We start from the raw sequence: 12733 nt of genomic DNA on the forward strand, positions 1-12733 counted from the left end.
CTTTATATAATATTTCACATGAATGAATGGGAAAGTTTGACTTACCTTTAAAATCATAAAATCCATTGTAATTAAAGTGCAAGAAAATCCGGAGTTTTAAATTTCGGGTAGTTTCATCCCAGCTAGAGTGGCAATAATTCCTGCAGTTTATCCATTCCATTTTTTCAGCAATTTATCCATCGTACTGTAGAAACTCTACATCCGTTTCTATCTCTCTTTTTTTTTTTCGAGACAAATGTAATTCGAATACATTTAACAATATAAAATTACTCCGCAAGTTTCGGTTTTATAATTTTATCTAAACTCTCAAATTATAAGTATTTTCCATTAAAACTGAACGTTTAACTAAAAACACTTGTATCCGTAATTCAAAATTTACATAAGAAATATAAAATATCACTCTTTAAAACTTCGGAAGAACTTTTTCGAATGTAATAAACCCTCCTCTGTATCTTAACAAACTATGACTGCTGGGTAATATATGCAAATGAGCAACTCTACCTGCGGTAATGCCTGATAAATCAGATCTTTTAGTTCTGTTACTCTATGTTATTAATCTCCTAAGTATCACACTGGTTCACGCAATGCTATTTTACAGGCAACAAAAACAATTTGTCTGTGGAGAAAAGTTGCGAAAAAAATCATTCCGGAAAGTGTTAAGAGTTGTCTTTTCATACCATTTGCAGAATTTCTCACAGGTAACTTGTCATTAATTTTTTTTTGTTCAGATCAGTAAGGTTACAAAGGTCATACAAATAGAAGAAGATCCATGTAAAGTAAGTCCCATTGATGTAACCTCCTTTTCACTGACTTTAAAGTGAAAAATTCAATAAAGTCTAGCCACTTTATCCACCCAGTTCACTACTGTTAATATAGAATTTCAATAAAAATTTTGCACGTAAAAAGATATTTCATTCAGGTGTCTGTTTGCAAAACAGCATTTCATTCAGCATTTACCACAGCTTATTCCCCATCGGATGTAATAGATTTGAAGGCTTTAAAGACAGTTTAATATGACAATGATGTCATTATTTCCTGGTCATAAAGTTTTTTGAAAGCAGTAAATAATTTTCTTTTACTCCAGATCGAAAATAATCATTAACATGAAAACTGTGTTTAACTGCAGCTCCAAGCAAAAGAACAGATTGCTATACCTCATAATTTTCCACTTCTAAGAGACTAGATAGATAAAACAGCTGCTTCAATGAACACACATGTATACCAGTCTATGTTCTGGATACCACAGCAACAAAACTCATCCTTAGACTGGTACTCAAGGAAAAAAACACATTCATCTGTTTTGGTTCTGATAAAAAAAAATAAGGTCACAGTCTGACTACCACTTTGAAGCAAAAAAGAAGGTCTAAAAACCATGTAAAAAACTCATCTGGATGAAGACAAAATTATCCTTTCTTTGCACACCTGACTTCAATACACAGCTGTAAAATGATACAGATTTGAAAATAAACAGGTGAAATATAACTTTTATCATGAATTTTGAGATATTTTCAGTCTGTCCTCAATATCTAATAATCTAATCATAACCTTGTTAAATCCTTACTTTATGACTTCACATTTTTTTACAAAAAATAAAACACTATCAAAATGCATGAGTTTTAATCCGAGTTTTACCCTAATCAGTTTGGCTTTAATCTCTATGCGTCAACATTCCTGTAAAAATGAACAACTTTATTAAATAAAAACATCACGCCAAGATTTACACCGGAGACATCGCTTTTTCTCCCGTAATTTCTCCTCCTCCTTTCGCTACCATAAACATTATGTTTTTACACCATTTTCTATCATCAGAATATGGTTTTTATTATTTACTGTTGCAATAATGTCACAAAAAGTCTCACATTTTCTTTAAACTATCATAAATCCCCAGTGTTTTACTCAAAACTATCATTAATTCCTTAAAACTATCAAAGTGTTAAATCCCATACTATTATACAAAAGTATTATGTCCAATATACGCTCAAAACCGTATCATTTAATGCATAAAAGTATGCCCAGAGACAGATAGTAAAATTCTGAGTATTTATCTAAACAAATAAAAATGAAAGGACATCCTTTAATCTCTCTGGTCGTAAACGCTTCAAAATGACGAGCTCATCATAATTTTGCCCCGAAGGCTTTATTAGTGCACTTGCTCCCAGCAAATTATAATTATACGAGCGTGTTTCCTGTAAAATACAGTACTTGTAATTTTTATATCTTGCCTATCATATTGGTTAACAATACATTTTTATCGTCGGCACAAACCATAAATAGCACGCTACTACAAAGACAACATTGCAAATTTATTTTTGTCATTTTATTTCATAGTATTTTAATGATGTACGACTAAATACAGGTGCCTTAAACAGCGCAATAATGCGAAGAAGCAGGTAACGCGTTGTATACAGAAACTGCTATAACCAAAATTTTCACCCTCTTTCATATCAGTGTTCATCAAATTCATGTACAACTTGTCGTGGTGTTAGTGTAGTGTTTGACTCCTAATCCAGAGGTTGTAGGTTGGAATCCCCATGAAAGCGGAGTTTGACCAACGGAGTTTGACCAACAGAGTTTGACCATGCTCTCCACTATACCTTACAAAGGCAAATACTGGTCAGAAGTCCAGACTGCTGCGTCATGAAGCATTTTAATTCGCAAAGTTAAAAAACTTTTCTCTGCAAATTGAAGTCAAATATGTTTAGTAAAATGCTTGCAGTAGGTTGATTGGTCTACCAAGAAGCAGGCCACTTAAGATCCTCCTTTACCATTTTAAGCTAGTAAATCATCATCTGACCATTGCTGAAGCAAACAAACATTTTTTGTTTCACAAAGTTTTAAAAAAGTCAACTCTCAAAGTTCAAATGAGCTGGCAACTGTCTGAGACTATAGGAGGTAATCTATATTCTTTGCCCAGTCCCAAAGCAGACTGTAATATCTTAGAAGACCCAGCTGTATAAGGCTATATATACAACAGCAGAAACTAAAGTAGATTTTTTACAGACATAAAAAATCTAATGTTTGTTTCCAGACAAGAAGAAAATTGAGTTACAAAATGTAAAATTGAATTACACGTAGGTGCGCACGCATTTCGGTGACAAGAAAATAAGGACAGAAGAGACAGAACTGTTACAAAATATACTTTACTTGAATTTTAAATTAACAAACTGAAGTTTAGACATGCTAAACTAATAAATTACTTCTGAAAAAATCATTTATGTGTTTTCAGTCACAAAGAGTGAAATGAAATTTACTTTTCCTGCAGAAATAATTATCAAAATTTTTAAGCATCGATATCGGCAAAAAAAAACTAAATAAAGAAACTGCTCCATTTACAAAAAACATTTTAGTCAAATCATTCTGTTTTAACACTAAATTAAAATCTACATCAAAATTATTCCTTGACCGAACACTTGATTTTTAACAGTAACAATCAGATTTCACATCTACACCAAAACCAAAATGAAACGAAACCAAAAAAATCCATTAAAATGCGTTATGACCAATGGGCAATTTCAGATACACCTAAACCGAAAATTAAACAACACTTTACAGAATCACATGGGTTTCTATGCTATGCTTTTACACATTTTTACCCAGATTTTCAGATCACTATTTGACATTATGTGAAAGCCCTAACCGATACCAATTTGACAAAAAATAGATCCAGTTCACACTTGTTTCTGGTTCGGTGTATATGTGGCTTAATGTTACAAAGAATGATTCAAAAATGAATGTGATATTATTGGTAACAGTAACGTTATGTATGTGACAACTTTTGCCATTAATCTAATAAACACCTTTGTAAACAATAAATAATATTGCGTAATTTACAATTTTCATACAAATGATGGTCACTTATGATCAGAATGTCCATAAAATTTAATGGCAAAACATTTCTCAAGTATGTCATAAAATCAGCAGCTATTGCTAACTTTCAAAATAGTATTACAAAGGTATATCATATAATAATGCTTAAAATTGTATGGAAACCATTTCACTATTGTATTGCATCCTAAGATGTACTTTTGTATTTATTTTATTACAAGTAACTAGGAAAGTAGGGTGTCAGACAGATGGAGAGAGTGAAAAACAATCAACCTTATATTTCTTGTAGAAATGAGTGTGACTGAAACAAAATTACCTTTCAAGTAAGTGATAAGAAGTCAAGCAAAGTGGCATGTCTGGTTGTACAAGGAGCACTTTACTTAGGGTGAATGACATGACCTTGCCTGAAGAAAATATTTACAATATGATGGAATATCACATGACATTTTACTAACTTGATGGTATATCATAGTGATAGAGTATGGCATGGTAAATCATGACATGATATTTATTGTAAAATGGTATATCCTTGTATGTCACATAATAAAATTATCTGTACAGCATGAATGAAATGCCATATTTGTATGACAAACTGGTGCATGACATTTTACTACATCACTAGAAATGGCACTGTACAACATGACTGTGAACAAGTATGCCCATGGGCAGAATGTTGAGCCCGCCATCTGTCTAAGTGTGACCTTGACCTTAGATCTAGGTATCTGGTTCTTGGGCAAGACACTGTCTCATAATTGTGAACATTCATGCCAAGTTACAACAAAATCCCACTATGCATGAAGAAGAAATGCTCCGGACAAACTTCAATTTGACCTTTGACCTAAAACTGTGACCTTGACCTTTGAGACAGGAACATGGGGTTTGTGCAAGACACTCCTCATTGAGGTAAACATTCATGCCAAACAAGACTGGTCCATGCACGTCAAAGTTATGGTCTGGACAAAATCGGACGCACGCATGCACGCAGACAGGCAGGCACGGACGCACGCATGCACATACACTGACCCACCAAAAGCGACGACTAAGTCGAGCTCACCGTAAGCAGGCTCGGAAATAAAATGATACTGTTTGACAATTTCCTTTATGATAGTATATGACATTACATTCGACATCATAAATGTATATGATGACCCGACACTGTATGGAATGATTGCATTTGACACAACTGTGTATGGTATTAAACTCTGTGACAGGCCAGACTCTATGTGGTGTAATATTATAAACTGACCACTGTAGAACATAGTGACCCAACACTGACTGATATGATTGTATTTGACATGATTGTGTATGGCATAAAACTCTGTGACATGACAGTGTGTCATATAATATTGTAGGGCTTGGCATTTGTAGAAAATGATGACCAGACATTGTATGACACGATGGTATATGACAAGACTGCATAAGGCATTGAATTCTAAGAAATGACAACATGTGGTATAACAGTGTATGACATGACGACCTAACACTGATGAAAATGATGGTATCTGACATGACTGTGTATACATAAAAGTCCGTGACATGACACTATGTGGCAAAACATTGTGTGACATGATGGCATGTGACATGATTGTGTATGTCATTAAAGACTGTGACAAGACAGCATGTGGTATAACATTGTATGACATGATGGTGTATTACTTGACCTTTAAGAAACATAAAGATCATCAGTATACCACAAAAGGGATATGATCTTGCTATCTCCTATTTGCATTCCTAAACTATTCAAGCTGAATCTGATGCAGCGTATTCTGAACTATATTCAGATTGACACATCAGTGGTGGGTTTTACCTGACAAAGACAAGACAATATTGGTAGTACTTGACTTTTATTATCATAGAAAAACAAGCAATGTCATAACCTTCGCATCCTTTTTCAACTTCTATTATCTCCCTTAGAATCTAATAAATGTTGCCATCAGGCTTTTGTGGGTATCAAAAGATTTTTTTATTCTTTTTTCATTACAAAGCAAAATTTCTTTGAACATTTGTTAGTCACAAAACTAAAGAATGTGGTGTAATTAAATGTTTACTAATCGATATAGCAATTAAGAAAAAGTTACAAATTTCTATGGGATGGGCGAATGAATTTTTTGTCCATCTTCATTTTATGGAGTGCACAAGACCAAAAACAGCCCTAAGTAGATAAAGGTCTCAATAGTCAGTTTCTTCAAAGTATGTAAAAAGTTTCATCTTTAGTTCTCCTTCCTATAAATGTTTTTTTCAAACTGTCTTGTTTTGTCACATCATAATATATTAGATATGAAGGCCAATAAAATTTATCTGACTGATGGAACAGCCTGGATTTAAAATCATCATATGAATATAGTGATACTAAAAGTATTTCATTCACCAAGATTTGCTGGGTCCCTGGCAATCTGTCAGCCCATAATATTCAAAGGCTAACAAAATTTACCTGACTGATGGAACGGCCCAGAGTTAAAATCATTATACGAATATAGCAGTATACCTAAGGTATTTCATTCACTAAGATTATTTCTAAATATTTTGCGATAATCTCTTGACTGAGATTTATTTAAAACCATTTTAGAGGTATGACATCTGACTAAGGGTTTATCCCATTTAAATATTAATTTACATTTTTAGAATACTAACATTTTAGAACATGTCAAAAATTTTGTAAAATTTCATCTTGGTACAAAATATCACAGTAGGTGTTGAACGACTCGCCCCTGTTTTACATACAAATGGAAATATTCATGTCATCTTGAAAAGACTGAAATTTCATCTGTTACAAAACTGTATTATGAAATACAAAATTAAGTTGATTAAACTTAGAACAGATGTTAACATATTAGGAAGGCGCACATGCTTCTCATGTCTTCTTGATGTTAAACAGTTGAAGGAAATAAGGTGAATGACCACTTTTTTTGCAAAAAGTCCTGTTAATAATTGTTTTCCCTTCTTAGTCAATGTCAGCCGCCTGCTGTAAATAATCCACACAAAAAACTGTCAGAGGACAGCAATGCCCAACTATTCAAAAGTCAAAATGTCAAAAAATACAATGCCGTATGGAAGTAAAACAGGTGACACAATTTTGCTTAAACCGAAGTAAAAGTAATGCCAAATGAAATACCTGCAGTATACCAAACAAGTTGATAAATGCAACTTAAGGGATATACCTTTAGGCCATACCAAATTGATTTGTCGTTCGTCGGAACTACCGCATCAATGATTTCATTCCCGAGAAAAAGAAAAAAAAATTCACCCGCCCGCACGTTCATAAAAATCACCGAAAAAAATTTTTTTTTTTCTGATTACGCAGTCCGGAATGATAACGGTAAAACAGGTTTTATCACTGTTTTAATGCGTCAAAGTGATATGGATCGTAATCCATGCGTTCGTAATACATGTAGCTGATGACAAAAGTCAAAAAGTCAGTGTCTGTGCTAGGGAGACAATCAAAATCCCCTTGATCAAAATCCCCTTCACTGAAAACTGACAGGGTGTTACAAAATCCCCTTCATACTTTTGCAGGGGGTATCATAATCCCCTCTGTGATTTTTACTTATTTCATCAAGTTCAAATACAACTATACACAATTTAAAAGTCTATTGCATAAAGCACGTAAATACAATGCCTTTAGCAAACATAATTTAATTTGGAGCACTGATATCTATATATCTGTAATGAAAATTACAGAGGGGATTATGATACCCCCTGCAAAAGTATGAAGGGGATTTTGTAACACCCAGTCATTTTTCAGTGGAGGGGATTTTGATCAAGGGGATTTTGATATACACTCTCTGTGCTAGTGCCACACATGGCCTCCGATGTGCCGGTAGGTGATGAAGTAGGCACGTTCTATGACTGTTCAAATTACACAGTGAAAAGAACAAAGCCCGACTTGTAAGACGTGCACGGCCACGGGGATTCAATTGAAAATATTTGGATTAAACATAGAAATATTGTTCAGATAAAGTTTTCAAACCATTTGTTATCAGTTGTTTAGTTCAATATTTTAGATCTAGAGCCAAAGCCAGTGCTTTGAATTGACTGAAAGAAAGAATCTGAAAAAACAGACCTTCCCAACTCAAAATTTCTTGGTCAGTCAAAGCACAACAAATAACACTTTTAAGAGTGGCCATATTGGGATCATTTTTTGTCCGTCTGTTATCATTTTTGACTGAAATGAACCTCTACCACAAACATGACAAAAACTTAAAGGGCCGACTTGGTTCTCCAGGCAACTTTTATCAGTTATCTGCTTACAGCTATAACATGGAAATTTAATGGCCATTACGCCCAGAATGAATTGCAAGAGAGCAATTAATTCGGTCAGTTTTCGGAATCAGGTGTGTGTTGTTACATGTTGAAATTTCACACCAACCATGTATGCTGTATAAATATCTCTGAGAGAAAACAAAGGTTGAACTCTGAATGTCAAAAAATATTCACAAAAAAAAACAAGATAAAAATACACAAATTAAACTATTCAGCACTAACGTTATTATGACGATATGGTATTTGTGTCACACTAAAAAAACATGAAGTAATGCAACTACTTATAACACAAAATAAACTATGTAGGTTTATTACAGTTTCCATGTCGTTATCCAGTCACCTGCCCTAATTGATTAGGCTTATTATATTTCTAGAGTATATTATTATTCATTATACATGTATATTGATATTATCTTTCCATGAAGTAAATCCATATCTTCGGGAATATTTGATATGTAATTTATTGTAAATACATTTATTGTTACATATATGTAAATTTATTGTATATTATTCTTTCTTCATCTGTTTATATATATGACAGACATTTATAGTTATGTAAATAAATTACTATCAGGCCTTTTCTTCATCAGGGATTGGGATAATGTTCTTGTGGGAATATTTTCAAATTTCAAAATCTATGTAAAAATATTTTTTTGTGTAAAATATTAAAAGATTGCATAATAAAGCAGCATTTCAGTCATTGTTAAACAGTATTACTGTTCCTTTGGTAACCAAAATATACATACACTTTATCAAAACTAAAAGAAAAAAAAAGGTAACACTCATTATATTTTGGGAATCTGGAATAAAGACAGTTGTTTTTTTATGCTTTGGGATTACCTCCTTTTTACCGGGAGGGGGGGGGGGGGGGGGTGTAGATTTATAGGGGGGAAAGCCCTGACTATTATCACATTCATAATTGTGTTATTTTGTTTGTTTGTTTTGGGTCTAACGCCGTTTTTCAACAGTATTTCAATCATGTAACGGCGGGCAGTTAACCTAACAAGTGTTCCTGGATTCTGTACCGGTACAAACCTGTTCACCGCAAGTAACTGCCAATTTCTCCACATGAATTATCAGAGGTGGAGGACGAATGATTTCAGACACAATGCCTTTTATCGAATCGTCACGGAGAATATACGCCCTGCCCTGGGATCGAACTGTCGACCCCGTGATCCGTAGACCAACGCTCTCCTTAGTTGTCTTATATTTATTTAAATAAATTACTTTCGTCACATTCATCTCAGTCATGCACATAGATAGTAATGTATGGCGTCACCTCAAAATGGTGACGAAATGACCAATTTGAAATCACCGAGGGGGACGAAATGACCAAATAGGGGACGAGTTGACTCTAAATCCATAAATTTCTCATATTTATGTAAAAAAATTACTAATACACAAAATGTATCACATTTAATTACTTTGAAATACAATAGATCTTAGTATGTGTTTTATAAAAAACTAACCCCAATGATGAAAACGATGAAAGATATATTTCAGAAAAACAGAAACTCAAGTACTAAGTAATGGGGGTTTTAGTTCCCAGACCCAGTGATTGTACTACAAATGATTCACAGTGATTGAACTGTAAATTATCGAATTACTGGTATATATATCATTGCACATGACATTTGATTGAATATTTGTTCTGTATCACAAGTGCAATTCCACACTGGAGCATGAACATATTCTCTGAGAGGAACCCAGATGATCAGTGAGCAACCATGTCCAGCATTATTGCCTTAGTGTGTACTTGGTAATGGCTGATCATTGAAATGCGATAAACATTATGATAAAATGGGCATTAATGTCAGGGAAAACCACAAGACTCTAGAAGCTAATTTATAGCCAAGTCGGCCCTTTAAGCTAACCTTATCTGTTAAGAAATTATTCCAATGGGATTCGAGCAATGTCGAAGCATTTGTGAGCCCAACTCCGTCTGGTCTCATTAGTCAAGTGATTTATTACTTTCCCCTCACCTCTACCGTTTGGAGTTTCACTAGGGGCACAAAGTTGCTCATGTGTCAAAGCCATCTAAATGGGTTTCAGAAGATATGTTATTCCACTTGGGTGCCCGTTTTGTCTTAAATATTCCTCATCCTCTGCCGTTAAATGGGCACGCCTTCAGATTAATGTAGAACAATCAAAATTAAAAATAAGACACTCATCCCTCAGTAATTATAAATACAAAATAAAAACAAAGTGATTCAGTGAGTTTTAGCAAGAATTTATTTGCAAAACCATTCATGTAGCCTTTAAAACATATAGAAAAGCTATCTACTGTGTTAGTCACACTGTAAATGTTTAAGGTCTTTGTTATTCTTAAAGAAATGTTAAATTCATGTATAATCATAACTGCAAAAAAAAAAAAAAACCCGCTCGCTCCATGTAAAAGCTACCCGCCTCTGAAAAAATCAAAATTGAGAGAAAAAAAAAAAATTTCGCTCACTCGCTCCCATTTTTTTTTGAAAATTTTCCGGAGAACTATTAATCAATTTGGTATGGCCTTATGAACAAGTGACCAAGTATTGCAGTGGCAGAAGTCCCTTACTGGTGAAAAAACAATTTTACTTGACCTTCAATAGTGACCTTGACCTTTGACCTACAAACAAAGTCATATATGTGCATAATCTACATATTACTTTCTATTCACAAACCGAGTTTTATGAACTTGGTGGCTTGAATACTTTTTGAGTTATCCCAGGATCCAGATTTGCGGACGAACAGACAGACGGATGGACTGACATACGGCATTCCTATAAACCCCTCCAGCATTCAACTGGTAGGGGACTAAAAAGCACTGCAGTTATTGAACCTGTCCATATGCAAGTCAGATCACCTCAGTGTGTGGTTACTCATGTGAATGTAAAATCTAACCAGTCACTATACTGCCCTTATGAAAAACCTTCCCTATTGTCAGTGTGTGGTCAGTTTATGTCCAGTGTGTTTCCAGTCAATAATACTCTAAAATCCAGTTACTTGCCAGCCTATTTCCAGAGCTGACAATAAACTGATCCAGTGTGTTGCCACTTAATAACCATCATGTGTCCATGTGCTTGTCAGCTGATTTCCAGACCTGAAAACCAGCTGTAAAATTTAACTTCCAGTCTGCTGTCAGTTTATATACAGTTTGTTGTCAGTGATGTTTGTAATGACGTTTTAACAAAATTTCATTGATTTTTCATATAAAACTATTTGAAGGAGCTAAATTATATAGAGGTATCTGGAAATAAACACTGACAACAAACTGGTATGCAATGTCAATCTGGCAACACACTGGATACACAACTGACAACAAGCGGCTTTTTGGACTTTCCAGTCTGTTGTCCTTGTATTGTCAGTGCACAGCCAGTCAACTGGAAATATTTTTCTGACAACACACTGGCATATTGCCAGTGTGTTGTCATTGTATTATCAGTGTATAGTCAGTCACAACATGCCAGGCTCTCTTACATGGACAAGAGAAACACTTTAGCGAACTATCATTATTTAAAGTTTTAACTAAATTCCTTTATGCAGTACAAAGTTATGAGCACTTATACATTAGTGTTTTTTTGTTTTGGGTTTTAACGCCGTTTTTAGCTCATCTGATTTTTTGAAAAAAAATGATGAGTTATTGTCATCACTTGAGCGGTTGTCGGCGTCGGCGTCGGCGTTGCCTGGTTAAGTTTTATGTTTAGGTCAGCTTTTCTCCTAAACTATCAAAGCTATTGCTTTGAAACTTGGAAGACTTGTTCACCATCATAAGCTGACCCTGTATGGCAAGAAACATAACTCCATCTTGCTTTTTGCAAGATTTATGGCCCCTTTTGTACTTAGAAAATGTCAGATTTCTTGGTTAAGTTTTATGTTTAGGTCAACTTTTCTCCTAAACTATCAAAGCTATTGCTTTGAAACTTGGAATACTTGTTCACCATCATAAGCAGACCCTGTACATCAAGAAACATAACTCCATCTTGCTTTTTGCAAGAATTATTGCCCCTTTTGGACTTAGAAAATCAGATTTCTTCATTAAGTTTTATGTTTAGGTCAGTTTTATCCTAAACTATCAAAGCTATTGCTTTAAAACTTGCAACACTTGTTCACCATCATAAGCTGACCCTGTACAGCAAGAAACATAACTCCATCCTGCTTTTTGCAAGATTTATGGCCCCTTTTGGACTTAGAAAATATCAGATTTCTTGGTTAAGTTTTATGTTTAGGTCAACTTTTTCTCTTAAACTGTCAAAGCTATTGCTTTGAAACTTGCAACACTTGTTCACCATCATAAGCTGACCCTGTACAGCAAGCAACATAACTCCATCCTGCTTTTTGCAATAATTATTGCCCCTTTTGGACTTAGAAAATCATTTTCTTGGTTGAGTATTATGTTTAAGGCAACTTTTCTCATAAACTATCAAAGCTATTGCTTTAAAACTTGCAACAGTTTTTCACAATCATAAGTGGACACTGTACATCAAGAAACATAACTCTATCCTGCTTTTTGCAAGAATAATGGCCCTTTTTAGACTTAGAAAATCATGGGTAGGACAACATTTCTATTATACAAAAAAAAATCAGATGAGCGTCAGCACCCGCAAGGCGGTGCTCTTGTTCAACCGTATTTCGGTCATGTAACAGCGGGTATACATTAGTGTGGCAGATG

General features: G+C 34.3%; 1 protein-coding gene across 3 annotated transcripts in view; it reads right to left on the minus strand.

Moving 5' to 3' along the window:
* LOC128548020 (E3 ubiquitin-protein ligase PDZRN3-like) overlaps window positions 1-12733 on the minus strand; it is a 233718-nt gene that overhangs the window by 96443 nt on the left and 124542 nt on the right. Inside the window, exon 1 of one of the 3 annotated variants that reach the window (XM_053522282.1) lies at window positions 46-1926. The exons of the other annotated variants lie outside the window; for them this stretch is intronic. Coding sequence (XP_053378257.1) covers window positions 46-66 — 21 coding nt within the window. The 5' untranslated portion in view covers window positions 67-1926. Of the gene's footprint in view, window positions 1-45; window positions 1927-12733 lie in introns of those variants that run through there. 3 annotated transcript variants of the gene reach the window in all.

This window comes from Mercenaria mercenaria, chromosome 13, assembly GCF_021730395.1.
Source record: "Mercenaria mercenaria strain notata chromosome 13, MADL_Memer_1, whole genome shotgun sequence".
Taxonomy (NCBI): Eukaryota; Metazoa; Mollusca; class Bivalvia; order Venerida; family Veneridae; genus Mercenaria; species Mercenaria mercenaria.